This window comes from Pan troglodytes, chromosome 3 (assembly GCF_028858775.2).
Source record: "Pan troglodytes isolate AG18354 chromosome 3, NHGRI_mPanTro3-v2.0_pri, whole genome shotgun sequence".
NCBI lineage: Eukaryota > Metazoa > Chordata > Mammalia > Primates > Hominidae > Pan > Pan troglodytes.
In genome coordinates, this window is record NC_072401.2 from 74,241,134 (window position 1) to 74,262,897 (window position 21,764).

General features: G+C 41.0%; 2 protein-coding genes across 5 annotated transcripts in view; both read left to right on the forward strand.

The window, feature by feature from the left end:
* The window catches only part of NMU (neuromedin U), a 37,518-nt gene extending 20,687 nt beyond the window's left edge, over positions 1–16,831 (forward strand). For 2 of the 3 annotated variants that reach the window (XM_001142975.8, XM_063809616.1), the window contains exons 4-10: positions 364–423; positions 4,665–4,694; positions 4,782–4,832; positions 6,796–6,870; positions 11,487–11,540; positions 12,883–12,922; positions 16,651–16,831. In XM_001142975.8, coding sequence (XP_001142975.1) covers positions 364–423; positions 4,665–4,694; positions 4,782–4,832; positions 6,796–6,870; positions 11,487–11,540; positions 12,883–12,918 — 306 coding nt within the window. In that variant the 3' untranslated portion in view covers positions 12,919–12,922; positions 16,651–16,831. The remainder of the gene's footprint in view (positions 1–363; positions 424–4,664; positions 4,695–4,781; positions 4,833–6,795; positions 6,871–11,486; positions 11,541–12,882; positions 12,923–16,650) is intronic. The other variant, XM_009447875.4, reaches the window with a different exon arrangement.
* Positions 16,832–19,723: 2,892 nt separating this feature from the next.
* Positions 19,724–21,764, forward strand: part of PDCL2 (phosducin like 2) — a 37,681-nt gene continuing 35,640 nt past the window's right edge. The window contains exon 1 of one of the 2 annotated variants that reach the window (XM_526622.6): positions 19,724–19,926. In XM_526622.6, the coding sequence (XP_526622.2) occupies positions 19,921–19,926 (6 nt within the window). In that variant the 5' untranslated portion in view covers positions 19,724–19,920. Of the gene's footprint in view, positions 20,025–21,764 lie in introns of both variants that reach the window. The other variant, XM_063809617.1, reaches the window with a different exon arrangement.

Consider the following 21,764-nt stretch of genomic DNA (forward strand, 5'->3'; position numbering starts at 1 on the left):
TACAAGCTGGGAAGAATAATTCCTCTTCTGGCACTGTCCCTTGTTACTCTCAGTCATAGAATTTCATAATATTTTAGCAAGTGCTGAGAACTATGTATCTAGATCACAGCGGAAGCCTTCATGAGTGCATATGTACCGTACTTACCTTTTTTTTTTTTCTGGTTAGAAGGAAGGCTTTACTTTTACAGCCAAGTTTTTGTTGTGAGAGAAATCAAAGGATTCCAACAGTTTTAATAATCTACAGAAGGATTCTTTTCCAGGTAGTTAGCATTTCCTCATGCCCCTAACATTTTGTAGTTACCTCTTCTATGTAAATGTCATTAAAGCAGAAGCATAACTTACATATCTTCTCATTTCTGTTAGGCATCCAATGCACTGGAGGAGTTTTGCTTTATGATTATGGGAATGCTACCAAAGCCTCAGGTAAGGTTGAAATAGTGTTTTGTTTGTAGACAAAAATTATACAAAAATTTCTTGGAATTTCTCCTGGAAGAAAATATGCCCAATTTAGGAAGCATGCCAAGACAGGTTAGAAGAGGAAAAATTGTTTTTGGATAAGAAATACTTCAGGTTCTCTGATGTCTGAGAATTGAGCATCATATTAATGGAGCTTACAGTAATCTAATTGGGAAATCATATGGCCCCATCAAATATAAAATGAGTTCCAGTCCAGAGGAATAAATATGGGGTCATGTTGGCTCTCTTTTTTTTGCCCTGACTCATGCTACTTTGGAGAACAGATGGATCTTTCTTTTTTGTTTGTTTGTTTGTTTGTTTGTTTGTTTTGTTTGTTTTATTTTGTTTCTTTTTTTTTAATTTATTTATTTTTATTGATCATTCTTGGGTGTTTCTCACAGATGGGGATTTGGCAGGGTCATAGGACAATAGTGGAGGGGGAGGGTCAGCAGATAAACAAGTGAACAAAGGTCTCTGGTTTTCCTATGCAGAGGACCCTGCGGCCTTCCGTAGTGTTTGTGTCCCTGGGTACTTGAGATTAGGGAGTGGTGATGACTCTTAACGAGCATGCTGCCTTCAAGCATCTGTTTAACAAAGCACATCTTGCACCGCCCTTAATCCATTTAACCCTGAGTGGACACAGCACATGTTTCAGAGAGCACAGAGTTGGGGGTAAGGTCACCGATCAACAGGATCACAAGGCAGAAGAATTTTTCCTAGTACAGAACAAAATGAAAAGTCTCCCGTGTCTACCTCCCTCTACACAGACATGGCAACCATCCGATCTCTCAATCCCTTCCCCGCCTTTCCCCCGCTTCTATTCCACAAAACCGCCATTGTCATCATGGCCCATTCCCAATGAGCTGCCGGGTACACCTCCCAGAAGGGGCGGTGGCCGGGCAGAGGGGCTCCTCACTTCCCAGTAGGGGCGGCCGGGCAGAGGCGCCCCTCATCTCCCGGACCAGGCGGCTGGCCGGGCGGGGGGCTGACCCCCCCACCTCCCTCCCAGACGGGGCGGCTGGCCAGGCAGAGGGGCTCCTCACTTCCCAGTAGGGGCGGCCGGGCAGAGGCGCCCCTCACCTCCCGGACGGGGCGGCTGGCCGGGCGGGGGGCTGACCCCCCCACCTCCCTCCCGGTCGGGGCGGTTGGCCTGGCGGGGGGCTGACGCCCCCACCTCCCTCCTGGACGGGGCGGCTGGCCAGGCAGAGGGGCTCCTCACTTCCCAGTAGGGGCGGCCAGGCAGAGGCGCCCCTCACCTCCCGGATGGGGCGGCTGGCCGGGTGGGGGGCTGACCCTCCCACCTCCCTCCCGGATGGGGCGGCTGGCCGGGAAGGGGGCTGACCCCCCCACCTCCCTCCCGGATGGGGCGGCTGGCCGGGCAGAGGGGCTCCTCACTTCCCAGTAGGGGCGGCCGGGCAGAGGTGCCCCTCACCTCCCGGATGGGGCGGCTGGCCGGGTGGGGGGCTGACCCCCCACCTCCCTCCCGGTCGGGGCAGCTGGCCAGGCGGGGGGCTGACCCCCCCACCTCCCTCCCGGTCGGGGCGGCTGGCCGGGTGGGGGGCTGACCCCCCCACCTCCCTCCCGGTCGGGGCAGCTGGCCTGGCAGGGGGCTGACCCCCCCACCTCCCTCCCGGACGGGGCGACTGGCCGGGCGGGGGGCTGACTCCTCCACCTCCCTCCCAGATGGGGCGGCTGGCCTGGCAGGGGGCTGACCCCCCCCTCCCTCCCGGACGGGGCGACTGGCCGGGCGGGGGGCTGACTCCCCCACCTCCCTCCCAGATGGGGCGGCTGGCCAGGCGGGGGGCTGACCCCCCCACCTCCCTCCCGGACGGGGTGGCTGGCCGGGCGGGGGGCTGACCCCCCCCACCTCCTTCCCGGACGGGGCGGCTGGCTGGGCAGAGGGGCTCCTCACTTCCCAGTAGGGGCGGCCAGGCAGAGGCGCCCCTCACCTCCCAGACGGGGCGGCTGGCCGGGCAGGGGGCTGACCCCCCCCACCTCCCTCCCGGACGGGGTGGCTGGCCAGGCGGGGGGCTGACCCCCCCACCTCCCTCCCGGACGGGGCGGCTGGCCGGGCAGGGGGCTGACCCCCCCCACCTCCCTCCCGGACGGGGCGGCTGGCCGGGCGGGGGGCTGACCCCCCCACCTCCCTCCCGGACGGGGCGGCTGGCCTGGTGGGGGCTGACCCCCACCTCCCTCCTGGATGGGGTGGCTGCCGGGCAGAGACGCTCCTCACTTCCCAGACGGGGTGGCTGCCGGGCGGAGGGGCTCCTCACTTCTCATATGGGGTGGTTGCCAGGCGGAGGGTCTCCTCACTTTTCAGACGGGGCGGCTGGGCAGAGACGCTCCTCACCTCCCAGACGGGGTCGTGGCCGGGTAGAGGCGCTCCTCACTTCCCAGACGGGGCGGCGGGGCAGAGGCGCTCCCCACATCTCAGACGATGGGCGGCTGGGCAGAGAGGCTCCTCACTTCCTAGATGGGATGGTGGCCGGGAAGAGGCGCTCCTCACTTCCTAGATGGGATGGCGGCCGGGCAGAGACGCTCCTCACTTTCCAGGCTGGGTAGCCAGGCAGAGGGGCTCCTCACGTCCCAGATGATGGGCGGCCAGGCAGAGACGCTCCTCACTTCCCAGACAGAGTGGCGGCCGGGCAGAGGCTGCAATCTCGGCACTTTGGGAGGCCAAGGCAGGTGGCATGCTTCGCCGGGTGGTCAGAGCTATTCGCCCATAGTCCGTAGCCCAGAGCCGGGGCTGCTCGGCTCTCCGTCCCCGGGGGCCGGGGCCGGGCTGGAGGCATGCGAGCCTCTCATCGCCGCCTCCCAGCGCAGCCACCCGAGCCGCCGCCGCCGCCGCCGCCTCCCTCCATGGCTCAGCAAAACTTTTACAGATGGATCTTTCTAAGCTGCTAAGCACATCTTATGGCTCAAAGGTCAGGATATTGTACTTTGTGGGAGAGTAGGGCATTAAGAATGCAAAAAAAAAGCAAACTGTATTGTCATTGTCTTGGTTTCTTATTAAAATTACCTGATTCTTCTGGGAGAACTTTTTGTCCTGGAGTGAGAGTAGATGGGAACTTCAAAAGTAGCATGAGCACCATACCTAATTTTATAATCTCTATCTTATGGATGAACTTATTTTAAAGCTACTTTATTAAAGATGAGAGCTTCAGGTTTGGAATTATATTTTTCATTTGCAATTCTAACTTAATCTGTGGTCATTGGTACACTCTGACTTCCATACCTTTCATATATAATAATTCAAAGAAAAAAACATTCATAATTTGAAAGCATAAATGTTTTATGAAACTAAATAATCTCTGCCTACAATTGTATATTTATCCATTGTTTCTAATGGTGACATTGTCCAAAAAGCATAATTGATTTTTTCCTAATTAAGATAAAAGAAATGACAACGGTGTTTATTCATGGTCTTCCATTTGTATTAAAAGCAAGTGAGAAAGAACAACAACAAAAAAGGAATTATAAGATTTAAATTTTTTTTTTTTTTTTGAGATGGAGTCTCGCCCTGTCGCCCAGGCTGGAGTACAGTGGCGCCATCTCGGCTCACTGCAAGCTCCGCCTCCCGGGTTCACGCCATTCTTCTGCCTCAGCCTCCTGAATAGCTGGGACTACAGGCGCTCGCCCCACCAGGCCTGGCTAATTTTTTGTATTTTTTTTAGTAGAGACGGGGTTTCACCGTGTTAGCCAGGATGGTCTCAGTCTCCTGACCTCGTGATCCGCCCACCTCGGGCTCCCAAAGTGCTGGGATTACAGGCGTAAGCCACCGCGCCCGGCTAAAAATTTTTTTATGGAAGACATCAAAACCAACTCATAACCTTCATATTTAGTGATAAACAGTAAAAATATTTGCATGTGATTCTTTCAGTCTTCTCCTCTGAATATTCCATCATGTCATGATATAATAATTTCCCATTCTACCACTGTTGAATATTTAGGATGTTTCCAATTTTTTACACTTATGAATAAAGTTGCAGTAAAGAGATCTTTATGCACATCTTTATTTGTAAACAATATTCAATTAATTTCCCATTTATTTTTAGAGCAACGGATGCTTAATTACAGTCTTGTATTTTATATGTAACATGAGTCATGTGTTTTAAATAATTATGTGTTATAACATTATAAAATTACTGTATATAAGATAGTAAAATTTTACAATATATAATGATATATACAATATCTCTTTTCAATAGGAACAAGATGAAAAAGATAATACTAAAAGGGTAAGATGATTTTCATACATCTATACCTTATAAAATAATAAGGGAACCATTAATTTTTATAGTAAAAATACTGCTTTTTTTAAACAGTTCTTATTTCATTATTCGAAGACACAGAAGTTGGGCAAGTCAAATGTTGTGGTAAGTTGTGGAACTACTTCTTAGTAATCACTAATATTTGTTTAAAAGAATGAAACTGTTTTTGCAGCATAATAGAGCTAGATCAGAATTCAAATTTTTTACTTTAAAAGTTTATATGTGAGTAAAGGAATGAAATTCAATATTTATTATACATTTGATTTATTTTATATGTCAATTACTACCTGTACATTAAATTGATTCGTTAATTCATTCATTCATTTAACAGTTATTTACAAAGTATTAGCTATATGCTATATGCCAGGCACAATCCTAGGTACTAGAAATATAGCAATAAATAAAACAAAATTTAAAAAAGAAATCCCTGGCCAGGTATGGTGGCTCATGCCTGTAATCCCAGCAGTTTGGGAGGCCGAGGCAGGAGGATCACTTGAAGTACAGAGTTCGAGACCAGCCTGGCCAACATGGTGAAACCCTGTCTCTACTAAAAATACAAAAATTAGCCAGATGTGGTGGGGCACGCCTGTGGTCCCAGCTACTCGGGAGGTTGAGGCAAGAGAATTGCTTGTACCCAGGAGGTGGAGGTTGCAGTGAGCTGAGATCACGCCACTGCACTCCAGCCTGGACGACAGAGCGATACTCTGTCTCAAAAAAAAAAAAAAAAAAAGAAAAGAAAAGAAAGAAAAATCCCTGCTTTTGTGAAACACATTCTAAAGACCAAGAAAATAAAAAAAGCAAATAAATAAGTAAAACATATTGTTTCAGATGGCAATTGTTGCAAATTTAAAAATCATTTGATCCAAGGGCATTTTTTATTTTAAAGAATGATTGTCAAAAATGTAATTAAATATAATTAGAAATATCCTCTTCTATTCGTAAGATCTTCTTATTAGTAATTAGGCATTTAATGTGAGAATGTATTCTCTAAGGTTAGCCAAAAACCAATAATTTGAATTCAGTTCACTTTAAAATCATGTAGTATTAGCGGTAGTTTTTCTTTTTGTATGCATGGGTTTTAAAAATGCTAACCAACCTACTTGGTGTTTCAATCTAGAATACTTAGAAATTATTTGACTATAATATTATTTCCACACTTGTGATTCACTTCCATGAACCAATTTAGGGAATGAGGAGCATAGTGTATTTTAAACAGATATATACCTATGGAAAGGTAACTATAATCTTAAACTCAGTTTGAAATATTTATCACATGGAATATTACATATGAGGAGGCGAAAGATTATACTGGCTTTACACCAAATACAAGTTGAATTAGTTCACAGATAACTGTTATACAGGGCTCAACATAATCCATGTGATAAATGAATTTAAGATTAATGAGAAGTCTCAATGTGACCCATACCTTTTTAAAAAATGCAGCCATATCAGGTAGGTAGCTACATATCTCAAGTGTGCTTTCATTTTCTTTGTCTTGGCACCTTTACATTTTGGGAAAATGTATCTTAGTCACAGTTTTCACTATCGAGAACACATTGTCATTTTCACACATTGTTGTCTTGCTCCCAACGTTTCCGTTTTAAGTATATAATTTATAAAGGAGGTTATTAGATGTGTGTATAGTATAATCTTCCAGATTAACATGTTTATAGTGGAAAATTGCTACTGGCAGTGTGGGTTTCACCTGGTCCGAATTATTTTGAGTAAGTCTAGTAACAGACAGACTGCCTTTTGCCTCTCAAAGAGGCAGTGAGGGGTTTTACTTGCTGACAGTTCACAAGAGAGCTGCAGCCGTCAGGAAAGTGCTTCTTCTCAATATAAGGATAAAAATCCCAGCGTAGAGCTACCAAATTTTATCCCACCTCTTGGTTTATTCTCCACAGTTCTTTGAATTGCTCCCAAAGACCTGTTTTAGGTGACATCTTTAATTTTCTGTTTTGTCTGGGACAAGTTTAGTGGGTAAAAACAAAAACAAATAGGAAACCGTCTTGATGGCCAGTGCTGAGAAGCCATGCACTCATTCACGTGTGTGTTCATGTCCTCTCAGTCGTCAGTTGTGCATCCGTTGCTGCAGCTCGTTCCTCACCTGCATGAGAGAAGAATGAAGAGATTCAGAGTGGACGTATGTAATACAAACTGCATGCTGGCTTTGCCATTCCGTGTGGGGCAGCCCTTTCTGTTAATTCCCAGCTGTGGTAGTTCATCAAATGCTGCTCTTCAGGATAAGCCCACACTAATACCCAGTTAGCCAATGTAAGAGCATCTGTTTGCAGACTAGAAGAGAATTGTTCAAGCCGCCTTTCCATGGCCCCCTGCAATATTGTGTCCCTTCTAGCTGAAGCTGTGGACATTGAGGAAAGCTGGAATTATACTGTTTTCCAAAAGCCATGACTTTTGGTGAGAAAATCTATTCTTGGTTTAAGAAAGGACACTGCTTTTGTCCAGTCCTTAGGTAGGAATAAGAGAACAAATAAAGGACAATGTACTGCCCCTCTGTATCCAGCTTGGCAAATAGCTAGGATGGCAAGCTTTCTGCTCAAGTATTTAAATGTTGTTAAGAGTGGGCCAGGCCTGGTGGCTCACACCTGTAATCCCTTCAACTTTGGAAGGCCCAGGTGGGTGGATCCCTTGAGGTCAGGCGTTCAAGACCAGCCTTGGCAACATGGCGAAACCCCGTCTCTACTAAAAATACAAAAAAAAAATTAGCCAGGCATATTGGCGCATGCCTGTAATCCCAGGTACTCGGAGACTGAGGCACAAGAATCGCTTGAACCCAGGAGGCAGAGGTTGCACTGCACTCCAGCTTGGGTGACAGAGCAAGACTCCGTCTCAAAAAAAAAAAAAAAAAAGTAAGAGTATGGTTCGTGAAGTAAATATCGGAAACTAAATATATATACTTTGTTTTTTTCAACAAAAAATGTGACCTAAATCCAGCATCTATGTGTAAGATGAATGTAACCCCATTAACACATTCTTACTGTGTTACACTGTGGAGATTTTACAGTCATTTAAAAAGAATCCTAACTCTTGTCGCTCACACCTGTAATCCCAGCACTTTGGGAGGCTGAGGTGGGTGGATCATTTGAGGTCAGGAGTTTGAGACCAGCCTGGCCAACATGGTGAAACCCCGTCTCTACTAAAAATACAAAAATTAGCCGGGCGTGGCGGTGGGCGCCTGTGATCCCAGCTACTGGGGAGGCTGAGGCAGAAGAATCGCTTGAACCGGGGAGGCAGAGGTTGCAGTGAGCTGAAATCTCGCCACTGCACTCCAGCCTGAGTGACAGCGCGAGACTCCGTCTCGAAAAGAAAAAAAAGAAAAAAAATCCTAACCTTTGTAACACTGATAATTTCTAGGATTATATATATATATATATATATATATATTTTTTTTTTTTTTTTTGGGACGGACTCTTGCTCTGTCGCCCAGAGGTGCGATCTCGGCTCACTGCAAGCTCCGTCCCCCGGGTTCACACCATTCGCCTGCCTCAGCCTCCCGAGGAGCTGGGATCACAGGCGCCCGCCGCTACGCCTGGCTAATTTGTTGTATTTTTAGTAGAGACGGAGTTTCACCGTGTAAGCCAGGATGGTCTCGATCTCCTGACCTCGTGATCCGCCCGCCTCGGCTTCCCAAAGTGCTGGTATTATAGGCGTGAGCCACTGCGCCCGGCCTCTAGGATTATTTTTTTAAGTAATGCCTTCCCTTGCTGTAATACATTATAATTTTCAGTCTTATATTATCTCATTTTATCCTTTGAGGAACTCCGTTAGTACTTATACAAGTATTATTTCCCATTTACAAAAGGGAAAGCAAGTCAGAATAGTTGAAGGAGTTTCCCCAGATCGTATTAGTAAGAGAAAGTACAAAATAGTTTTCTGACTTCTGATCTAGGCAATTTTTTTTTCACTATGCTGTACCCTTTATAGTTTAATTTGGATACTTTTATTATGTTATTTTTAAATTATGTATTTTATTATTAAAAGTTGAATTCAGGCTGGGCGCGGTGGCTCACGCCTGAAATCCCAGCACTTTGGGAGCCCGAGGTGGGCGGATCAGCTGAGGTCAGGAGTTTGAGACCAGCCTGTCCATCATGATGAAATCCCATCTCTACTAAAAATACAAAAACAAAAACAAAAAAAAATCAGCTGGCATGGTGGCGGCACCTGTAATCCCATCTATTTGGCAGGCTGAGGCAGGAGAATCGTTTGAACCAGGGAGGCAGAGGTTTCAGTAAGCCGAGATCGTGCCACTGCACTCCAGCCTGGGTGACAGAGCAAGACTCCATCTCAAAAAAAAAAAAAAGAAAAAAAAGAAGTTGAGTTCAGATCATCAAAGTTTTCCTTAATTTCAACACCATATTTAATTTATTCTTCTTAAAGTGCTACCCAAAGTTTTCAGATACTTTTAAAAACACATAGAGTTTAGGTGAATATATTCCTCAAAATTTATTTTTATGGCCAGTATTTCCTCCCTAGAATCTTCACATTCTTAAATGAAGTTTCCATCAAAGAAGACAATATCTGATGCCAACTGTAAAGAGAAATGTAAGATCTTAGGCAGTAGCCCCTTAAAATTTTAGAATTTGCAGAATGAAGAAAAAAGCAGTTGTCATCAAACTCTCTAGAAGTAATACATGCTTTTTTGATTTAACTTTTACTTCTTAAAAGTGTTTGCTTGAGTTATGAATTAGTAAACAATTTCAACTTAAAGATACAGTTTCTTAAAAGACACCAACAATCATTAGTGTGACTACATTATTTCAGTGCCGTGATTTACAAAACCAAAGCTAATCACTCAGTATTGTGGCCAGTTTAGTACATTGACTGAATTTTCCATCTTCAGTGATACCATCTATATTTTCAGACAAATGATAGATCTTAAGGGTATTTTGCAGCCAGTCAATTTCCTAGAAAGCTATGAAAGAAAATAATGTAAAAGATGAATAGAAATGCAATTGCAGGAGAGTGTTCGCTTTGCTGGGCCTAAGTCATCTAATTTTAAAATATATCTTTGATAGTGAAATATTTTGAATTCTTGAAGAAATGAGGTTTTAGATCTTAAAACACTTTTCTTAAATTTTGTTTGCTAGACATCTTCCAATATCATTCCCACATCTTTTATCTCTACCTCCCAAATTATTTTATATGATGCTCTATGCTAATGATAAAACTCTAAAAAGATCTGTATGTTTGGGTTTAGCATTTGGAAGTTTGTATTTGGCACATTTAAATTTACATTTTGTCTGGCCTTTTAGTTTTTTCTCTTTAATATAATATGCATTTGAATTTTTTTATTTTTATTATCATTATTTTTTTGAGACAGGGTCTTTCTCTGTCACCTAGGCTGGAGTGCAGTGACGTGATCATGGCTTACTGCAGACTTGACCTCCTGGGCTCAGGCAATCCTCCCACCTCAGCCTCCTGAGGAGCCTGAGGAGCTGGGTCCACAGGTGTATGCCATCACACCTGGCTCAATTTTTTTATTATTTGTAGAGACTAGGTCTCTCTATGTTGCCCAGGCTGGTCTCAAACTCCTGGGCTCAAGTGATTCTCCGACATCAGCCTCCCAAAGTGCTCAGATTACAGGCATGCGCCACTGTGCCCAGCTGAGAACGTTGCTTATATAGGTATATAAACATATGGTTTATATGTGTACATTTTTTTAAATTTTGAAAACTTAAAAAAAAATTTATTTTTTGTTTTTCATTGGTTTATTATAGTTATACATATTTTGGGGGTACACGTGATATTTTGATACATGTATACAGTGTGTACATTTTCAAATACAGATTTTTTTCAACATTAAGTAATTTGGGGAGTTATAGTAAAGATGAAAATTAAGTACAAATATTGAGGATTTAAAATACATTTGTTGCAAACTAAGTATTTCAGAATTTAAACATACATCAAAGCCATTTCTTAGAATTTAATATGATTGTATTCGTATTATAAAATAGTTGAAAAAGGTCTTGGCTGAAAGATTTCATGGTGATAGCCATGCTGATAATGCTTTTATGATATAGGTAATTGTTAATGAAAATAGGAAGTTGAAGCTATAAGCCAATTTTATGGAAACCATAAAATGTTAATGTATTTTTTTCATGAAGCTTAAAATGAAATGTTTAAGAAAAAGATATACTTATTATGAATAATTGGGTCATTCCTGTTAATATTTGGATATTTAAAAATTAACATTCTGCACATATAATTATATTAGGAACATCTATCCTAAAGCTTCATTGAATAAATGTAGTTTACCAAATTTGTCCCTCAATTTCAAACTACATTTCTGTAGAAATATTGGATAATGTTTTTTAGCTTTGACACAATTCTGTTTTATATTTTCCCCTGTTCATGGGTTAACACATGCAATATGTATTTTAAATAAATTATTTCATTCTAACAAAATGCTGAAAGGAGATTTTAAATATAGTCAATTATGAAATGTCTGTCATTTCTCTTTCTACTTATTGATGAATTCACCTACAACTGATAAAATTCCTGAAAGGCAAATCTGTCACACTGACAAGGAAATTATTTTTAAATATAAGATTCTGATAATACTGCTAGTTGTTGAAAATTTTCAGGTATGATACAAAAATTCTCTATTCAAGTCCCTGATTCCCTCTATGTTTAGTTATGACAGTTGAAAGTAATTTTGACCCTCAATGTACTTTCAAGGAGAATTTGCACTTATTTTTAGTGTTATGTGATTTGTAATGCCCTCATTTTCTCTTCTAGGAAGAATTCCAAAGTCCCTTTGCAAGTCAAAGTCGAGGATATTTTTTATTCAGGGTAGGTACATACTGTATTTTAAAAAAATCAATCTACACCAAAATTTAAAAATATGTTCCCTGTGTATTTAACTTTTACATTTCAATTAAGTTTTAAAGTTTATAGATGTTTGGCATCAGGTGTTACAGTCTGACATTCACTTCTGTCACCACCTTATTGCTTCAATACCACAGTATCTCTGATCTCTGATCTCTTCTTTGATCTATTGCTCATGTTTAAACACCTCAAATAGCATTCACCTATTTGACACTTTAATTCCATGACATTTTATGTATAGAAAGTAACTGTCTTAAAGATACACTATTCCTTATGTTCTATGGAATTATTTACAAAATTTTTGACTCAGTAGATTGGAAGAGTTATGAATACTTTCACAAATTCTTAAAATTAAAAGAATCTGCCATAATAAAAGGTATAAGTAGACAGAATTTCAGGATTACAGTTCTGATTTTGTTTGTCCACATTGTCTATAAAATGTGAGGTTTTTTTTCTAGGCAGCTACACTTTGCAAAATATTTGCATCCTTAATACATTACCAGAAAGTTTTAATTAATTCATTCAACAACTATTTATTGAACTTCTACTGGGTGCTGAGCAATGTACCAAGGGCTGGGACTATAAAGACAGATAGGATTCCATTCCTATGCTCTAGGAATTTAGATAGGCTCCAAAACAGATAAGTAAACAAATATAAAGTACTGTGTGAAATGCACTTGTAGTCCAAAGGCTGTGATTTCCAAAAGAAAAGCATTTAATTCCAGCTGGGGAATGGAAGAGGTACAGAGAAGACTTCAAGGGCTGAATCCTGAAGCATCAATGGGAATTGGTTGATGAAATATTTAGCTAAGAAATTTCAGCTTTACACTAAAGGCTAAGGAGGGGGCAAATGTGGTAAGATTTGCCTTTTGGAAAATAATTCTAACAGCAAATTAGAGAATGGATTGAATGAAGGAATTGGACTGATAGCAGGAAGGAGTAAGCAGCTAAACAGCCCTGACTTCAGTAAGTTCCTTTTGGTTCATATCAAATTAAAATTGAGAACATTTGTTTTAAAATGTTGGTACCATCAAGGAAATAAGCAAAGTCAAATAGCATCTAGTTCATGGTGGTCTTTGCAGCATTAGCAGCACCTCAGAACTTGTTAGAAATACAAATTTCTCAGGATTCTCAGACTTACTAAATCGGAAATTCTGGCTATGGGGTCCAGCAGTCTATGTTGTAAAAAGCCCTCTAGATGATTGTGATGCACGTTAAACACTCCTCTAAATCATCGATCTGTTTCTATGACTGTTAGCTTGCATCTTTAGTTACACTGATTTATTTCTAATCTATTATTTTTCAGCCACGGAATGGAAGAAGGTCAGCAGGGTTCATTTAAAATGGTATGTGAGAAATAAATAAACAAATAAATAAATAAAATAGTATGCATTTCACAGTTCAACACAGTTTGACATTTGCTGTTGTTTTCAAATAGTCACAAATTAAACTATGTTAAATATATTTCTATTATTTGATTGCATATGTACATGAATGTTCCATATAAATACTACAATGATAGGAGCTGTAAGGGCTTTATTGTAATGAGAAAATATCAGTTTTTTAGGGCTTCATTTGCTTTGCCTATGTCATTTATTCCTCAGACTATGTCACAATAGTAATGATCATAAGTGATTTTGTAGACATTGATCTTATCATCATTTATTGTGCAAGTAGGATATGTCAGGGAATGAATTCTTATTGCAGTAATCAGTGTCTATCATAACGGGCCAAGATTTACAGACTGAAAGTACTTCTGTCATCTAAATAACTGATACTCAAAGATTCTTTATAAAAGCTAGTGATTTACCAGTTTCTAGAGAATATTTTAAAATGTGGAAAGACATGAGAGAATGTTACCTCTTCTTTTGTGCTACCAGAATTTCTACCTCAGTGCTGGACATAGAGTAGAAATTTAGTAGCTGTTGACTGTTCCCACATGTTTAATAAATATGTTAATCCTAATATTTTATTAGACAATAAATGTTGAAATCAAACCCAAATGCAGATTCATACATTTATACCACAGAAATAAAAGTGTATTCTATTAAGTTTTGTAATCCTAAATCCAGATTTTATGCTGAACATATTTTTTCAAATATATCATTCATTTTAGACTGGGCATAGTGGCTCATGCCTGTAATCCCATCACTTTGGGAGGCTAGGGCACGAGGATCGCCTGAGCACAGGATTTTGAGACCCCATCTCTACAAATACTTAAGAAAAAAATTAGCCAGATGTGGTGGTGCATGCCTGTAGTCCTAGCTACTTCAGAGGCTGAGATGGGAGGATGGCTTGAGCCCAGGAGTTTGAGGCTGTGAGCTATGATCTTTCCTCTGCACTCCAGCCAAGGCAATAGAACAAGAACTTATCTCACAAAAAAAAAAAAAAAAAAACCACAACCAAAACAACAACAACAAAGTAAACTTCAAGAAGGCAGAAGGAAGAAAGTTATAAAAATGAAAGAAGAAATTGATGTTAAAAATAGTAAAGTAGGACGGTAAACAAAGCAAAAATCTGTCAGTAATTCTTTACAAAAAATAAAATAAATTATACTAGTGTAATCAAGAAAAAGGATAAAATCATAAATATAGAAAAGTACAAATGAAAAGAGAAATTAAACAGAGAAGAAATAAAAATCATGAAAGAGTACTTTGCACATCTCTCTACACATCAGTTTGGAAACCTGGATAAAATGGAGGATTGTCTAATAAAGTAGGCGCTACCAAAATTGACCTCAGAAGAAAGAAAAACACTAAACAGACTAATAGGTATGGGGAAAAAATTGGAATATGTTATCTAGAAACTATACCCGCGGCTGGGCACGGTGGCTCACACCTATAATCCCAGCACCTTGGGAGGCCAAGGTGGGCAGATCACCTGAGGTCGGTAGCCTGACCAGCCTGACCAACATGGAGAAATCCTGTCTCTCCTAAAAATACAAAATTAGCCTGGAGTGGTGGTGCATGCCTGTAATCCCAGCTACTCGGGAGGCTGAGGCAGGAGAATCACTTGAACCCAGGAGGCAGAGGTTGCAGTGAGCCAAGATTGCACCATTGTACTCCAGCCTGGGCAACAAGAGCAAAAAAAAAGGAAACTATGCCCACTCAAAACTATACTCTGTCTCAAAAAGAAGAAGAAGAAGAAGAAAAAAGAAACTATACCCACAATATACCCTCAAAAAGTACTAAGCCAATAATTTTGAATTTTTTCAGCTCAGAGAAAGAAGAAAAATTACCCAATATTTTTATGAAGCCAGCATAATATTAATACAAAAACTTTAAAAAAGTATAAAAAATGAAACTGTAAGTAAATTGTATTTATAAATATTAATGTAAAAATTTAAAAGGAATAATATTAAACAGTATTCATCAGTATACTTAAATAATTTTATGACCCCACTAAGATTTGTTCCAGCAACTCAAGGATGGTTCAACGTTAAGAAGTGTGTTAAAAGTTTTCACTATTAGAAGAAAAATTATGATAATCTCAACAGATGCTTTTGGTAAAATTTCACATCAATTTCTGATCTATTAGGAAGAGATTAATCCTTTCTTGACATGATTTATACAATGGTCTCAAACCAAGTTAGTACAGTAGCTGGCTTGTTAGTGAAACACTTTGGAGCTTTTCCGTTAATGTCAGGAACAAGATAAAGATACTCTCTAATTTCTTATTTAATGTAGTTCTTAATGTGTTAGCCAATTCAATTAGAAAAGAAAGAAATAAAAGATTCAAATAGTGGAAAAGTGAAGGAAAAATTTAATGTGCTCATGGGACATAATTAGAAACTTGAATTTGCAGACTGTGTTTGGTATTAACTCCTGCTTCAGAAGAGGCCTGATAAATTATGTTCACATAAGGAATATGAGAAAACATATCCTTAATTTTGTATTTTTTCAAGGAACAAAGAACAGAGAGCTAATGGAAAAGAAACTATTTTATCTTTTATAATATTATAAATGTACATTGGCATTTAAAAATTTTATTAAATAGCTTAATATTAAATGGGAAAAAATACCTGTGATTGTAACATTGAAATAAGTATTAGAGTGTTCACAATGTGAAACAGAATTTAATCCATGATTTGGTGAATTTAGTAAAAAAAAAAAAAACCTCCAAAATTGAGAATAATTGCTTTATTCAGATTATTTTCAAGATTAGGGTGTACATAAACTAATGTACTTGTGATTTCATTTTATTTTGCCAATAGAAAAACAATATAATAATCATTTTTTCTTTTTTTTTCTCATCTGATTTTCTAAGGCCTTTCTCTATCCTGATGACCTATATTTATTTAGAAAGTGGTTAAACATAAAATAGAATGATTTAGTTGCAAATATAGGAGGAAATAGATATACAAGGAGTAAATGTAAGCTTTTGAAATAGCTTATTCATAAATCTTATTGGTATTAATGAGCTTTAGGAAATCACTTTTAAATAGTTAAATACTGTAAACTGTTGGAAGACACAGACATACAGAATAAGTGTTCCATTAGAGACAGATTAAATGATATATAGTTAAAAATATACAGACAGGCTGGGTACGGTGACTCACCCCTGTAATCCCAGCACTTTGGGAGGCCAAAGGGGCAGATCACTAGAGGTCAGGAATTCGAGACCAGCCTGACCAACATGGTGAAACTCTGTCTCTACTAAAAATACAAAAATTAGCTGGGCATGGTGGTGCACTTCTGTAATACCAGCTACTCAGGAGGCTGAGGCAGGAGAATTGCTTGATCCAGGGAGGTGGAGGTTGCAGTGAGCCAAGATCACGCCACTGCACTCCAACCTGGGCAACAGAGCAAGACTCTGTCTCAAAAAAAAAAAAAAAAAAATATATATATATATATATATACACACACACACACACACACATATATATTTCTTCTGTCTGTGTGCGTGTGTGTGTGTGTGTGTGTGTGTGTATATATATATATATACAGATGGGAAATATGTCAGATGCTAATGTTATTCTATGACAAAATATTTATAGAAATGTCTATTTACAAACATTATATACACACATTCACGTGGTCATTTACACTTTAATTCAATTTTTCTTTTTTTACAGGATGCCAGCTAATTTTCCACAGAGCAATGCTATGGAATACAAAATGTACTGACATTTTGTTTTCTTCTGAAAAAAATCCTTGCTAAATGTACTCTGTTGAAAATCCCTGTGTTGTCAATGTTCTCAGTTGTAACAATGTTGTAAATGTTCAATTTGTTGAAAATTAAAAAATCTAAAAATATTTTTGCTTAGTGTTTTAATGAGAAATACTGTGTAATAAACCTGTAAATAATGATGTTCCTTAGATCCCTGCCAGGTTTGACAGTACGGCACACATGCATTTTTTTTTTTGAGACAGTTTGGCTCTGTCACCCAGGCTGGAGTGCAGTGGTGTGATCTTGGCTCACTGCAACCTCTGCCTCCTGGGTTCAAGCGATTCTCCTGCCTCAGCCTCCCGACTAGCTGGGATTACAGGCATGCGCCACCATGCTCAGCTAATTTTTTTTTTGTATTTTTTTTGTATTTTTAGTAGAGATGGGGTTTCACCATGTTGGCCAGGCTGGTCTCGAACTCCTGACCGCAGGTTATCCACCTGCCTTGGCCTCCCAAAGTGCTGGGATTACAGGCATGAGTCACTGTGCCCTGCCCATATGCTTTTTTGATGTTTTCATTAAAGGCAGTCAGAGAGAGTTGAGAGTTGAGTTTTAATGAGCTGTTTTAGTTTATCATGTTTGGATTTTTGTCAGTGACAAAACCACCAGCTCTCATAAATACCAGAATGCCCAGTAGCTACCAATCTTAGAATGTGAGCACCAACTGAAACTATACTAGTTGGAGGATTGGGCCATAACCCATCCAATAGTCCAATAAGCAAGTTCTGATTTATAAACTGTATAATGGATTTCTGATTGCTACAAATATATCAGAGGACTAACTTCTTCTACCAACTCATAGTATTCAATTTATCCTAAAATAAGTTACTTCACCTCGCAATATCTGAAAGGCAACCAGTCTTGTCTATTAGCAGAAAGAAAATAATCTTATTAATAGAGGATCATGAACACACATTGGGAACTTTAAACATCAAATAAATGTTTAGTGGGCACAGAGTTAACTTCAGATGGAGATTGAATTTATCTCCTCTCAGGTTCCCCTTGATCTTTTTTCCTTCTGACCTCTGTCTTAGATTCCCACCTCCTCCATCAGGAAGGTTGCTGGCCGATTGGAAAGGAGTGGCTCTTTTGAGTAGGTAGAATTGGGTCTATACAGACATTCTTCAGAGCAGAGTATCTAACAAATCTTTGTCTTTCTAATGTTGACCAATTATTATAGCTTAAGTTACACCTTTTACTAACAAAGTTCCTGAATTTCACTTCTTGTTAACCTGAGTGAAGAACATAAGAAGAAGCAGAAGAGAAAAAAATACATTATTTTTAGAAAAATAAATTGCCTTGATAAGATAGGGACTTGAGAGCAAGGAGAGCATGCTGCCCTAAAACCACAAATGCATGGGGCAGCATTAGCTAGTTCTGTGCACAGTACTTCAACTAGCCTGGACTTTGGATTGTCAAAATAAGAAAAGAATATTAATTTAATCAGCAGTTCCCAGGGCCTCTCAGAAACCCAGAGAGACATAGGTAACATTTTTAGGGCTCCTGGGATGAATAAGAAGAAGAAAGAGAAGAAGAAGATGAGAAAAATACCAAGACATGATTACAAAAATTGTGATATGTTTTTAATTATTTATATTTAACAGATTCATGTCTCATACACAAACACAACAGAATATATGGGCTACTAGGAGTATAAGATTTGTATTAAGTATCAGCTAGGCACTAGAGATGGACTGGTCCCATGTTGAACCCAAGTTTAAAGTTATGTCATTAAAAACATTTTTTTTTCTTTCCAAGTCCTGTGAGTATATCTCTGGAACTGTGTAAAACAACTTGTATAAAACACCAAGTGTTTTCCTCAAGTTCCTGGCATCTCCCAGTAAACATCCTTTCCTTAATTTAAACACAGAGGAACCCCTACCTGTCTAGGCATCCTACCTAAAACCAGAGCTTTTTTTTTTTTTTTTTTAATTTAGACAGATCTCACTCTGTCGCCCAGGCTGGAGTGCAGTGGCGTGATCTTGACTCACTGCAAACTCTGCCTCCTGGGTTCAAGTGATTCTCCTGCCTCAGCCTCCTGAGTAGCTGGGATTACAGGCACCTGCCACGTCCTGTTAGTTTTTGTATTTTTAGTAGAGATGAGGTTTCACCATGTTGGCCAGGCTGGTCTTGAACTCCTGACCTCAAGTGATCCACCTGCCTCAGCCTCCCAAAGAGCTGGGACTGCAGGCTTGTGCCACTGTGCCTGGCCTAAAGCCAGAGCTTCTGTCACTTAAGGCAGTGGATTTTTTAAGATGGAGTTGGGGAGCCTACAGTCCCGTTTAAGCATCTAATGAAAGCTCTGGCTCTTAATTTCAGAAAAAAATGTACACATACAACAAAATTACGTGTACACTTGGGGGCTGGGGGGCAAGATATTCCCTAAAATCTATCCAAATACATTGTATGGGCTAAGTGTAGTGGCTCATGCCTGTAATCCCAGCACTTTGGGAGGCTGAGGTGGGAGGATCACTTGAGCTCAGGAGTTCAAAACCAGCCTAGGCAACATGTGAGACACCTGTCTGTACAAAAAAATTTAAGAAGTTAGCTGGGTATGATGGCACATGCATCTGTGATCCCAGCTACATGGGATGCTTAGACAGGAGGACTGCTTGAGCCGTGGAGGTGGAGGCTGCTGTGAGCAGTGTTTGCACCACTTCACTCCAGCCGGTGAGACAGAGCAAGACTCTGTCTCAAAACAAAAAAATATATAGTCTATGGATTCCAGGTTAAGAACGCCTCCTCTGAAGGGTTCTCCACCACAGGAGTTTGTTATTTCTCCATGAAGACAGGACTCAGGGTTTGAAGGGTGCCAGAGTCTCTGAAACAATCGGTTGATTCAATGGTGGTGATGGAGGGAAAAGTTGACAAGAATGTCAGCACCAGCACCACAAAGGGAACAGGAAAGGCAGTGCTTGGGATAGATGCTCCAGGACCTGGCGCGTCAGTACCCACAACCATCCCCTGTGTTAGGCCTCTGCATTGCCTGGCAACCAAGCTGCCACGCCCGCCCATGCGTAACAAGTCCTTGTTCGCCTCTCCCTCTTCTGGCGGGCACTCGAAACCGCCGGGCCTGAAGCGGGCGCTCTTCCAGCCTGGAGAAGGCTGCGGGTCTCCATCCGTGGCGCCTCGCCAGCTGCAGGACGACGCGGACTCGTGAGGGGCAGAGCAGCGCATCATGCAGGTGAGGGTCGGGACCTGCCGAGCCACCATGGAACACCCAGTGGGTCTCCAGCTGGGCCCGAAGCCAAGGGACACAAATGGGGAGGGCGGACCCAGGAGGTAGGCTCTAACATTTGTTCTTGGAAAGTGCTACATTTTGCGTGCTTCTCTGTCTAGTTTTGAGAAAAATCCTCTAGGAGAACGCCATTTTTTCAGCCTTTAAGACTTGTGTCTGTCGCTGGAGAAAACGTTAAAAGAGTTGTTACGTATTGTGTTTCACACCAAAATCATAGAAATCTTACTGGTGAATACTATTTTTGACTTAATAGAGCGGCAACGTTAGCCCAAGTGTAATTCATTTTGGTTGTCCTCCTCCACTACCTTAAAAAATAAGAACAGAAAACCTACTAGTCACATATATCTTAATACCATATGTCCCTAGAGTTTCTTGCACCTCACCTCAAAAACTCTGTTAGACTTTTGGGAGGCGGAGGCGGGCGGATCACAGGTCAAGAGATTGAGACCATCTTGGCCAACATGGTGAAACCCCATCTCTACTAAAAATACAAAAATTACCTGGGCGTGGTGGCGTGCGCCTGTAGCCCCAGCTACCTGGGAGGCTGAAGCAGGAGAATCGCTTGAACCACAGGCAGAGGTTTCAGTGAGCCGAGATTGCGCCACTGCACTCCAGCCTGGCGGCAGAGTGAGACTGCGCCTCAGAACAAACAAACAAACAAACAAAAACTCAGACTTCCAAAATGTTTCTTAGAAGGCTCCTCCTCTGTCTAATGGTTCCTTATTAATCAGAAGCCTGTGCCGTCCTTTTTTTTTTTTTTGGTACAGTAAAATTGTCTTTCTAACTTACAGAAACACCTTTTCCCCACCTGCTCCTGCAGATTAAAACCACTGGGATTTTTCTCATTTTACATATTTAATTTTGGGTGTTTGTATGTACTGTATAATTTATTAGGATATTTTGAACATCAGTTACATATAATTTTTTATTGCCAGTCCTTTCATGCTAATAATGGATTCGTAGCAAGCACATTTTATATGTGTGTAAAAACATTGCAGATTTGTCCTGATTTGCATCTGCTCTTCAGGATTGAAATGTAATTGACAGTGAAGGCAACATCACATTAACCTTTGTTGGTTTACTGATTAATTCAACAGCCAGTTATTCAGTGCTTATGTTTTAGATACGGACCTGTTCTAAGAGCTTACTAATGAGGGAACAAGAAGAAGACAGATATAACTATTAATGGCATGGTAAATGCCTTCATAGTTTGAGCAAATAGATTGTGGTGCCTGTTTCTGTTAGATAAAATTTCATGGCCTAGGGCAGTGGCTCATGCCTGTAACCCCAGCACTTTGGGAGGCTGAGGCAGGCAGATCTCTTGAGGTCAGGAGTTCAAGACCAGCCTGGCCTACATGGCAAAACCCCATTTCTACTAAAAATACAAAAAAAAAAAAAAAAATTAGCTGGACATTGTGGCACATACCTGTAGTCCCAGCTACTTGGGAGGCTGAGACAGGAGAATCGCTTGAACCCAGGAGGCGGAGGATGCAGTGAGCTGAGAGTGCACCACTGCACTCCAGCCTGGGTGACAGAGCAAGATTCCATCTCGGGGGGGAAAAAATTCATAGTTCATGTCTTTTTTTTTTTTTTTTTTTTTGGAGACAGGATCTTGCTCTGTCACCCAGCCTGGAGTGCAGTGACATGATCAACCTCCCAGGCTCAAGTGTTCTCCCACCTCAGCATCCCTAGTAGCTGGGACTACAGGTGCATGCCACCATACACAGTTAATTTTTTTTTTTTTGTAGAGATGGGGTCTCGCCAAACCCAGGCTGATCTCAAAC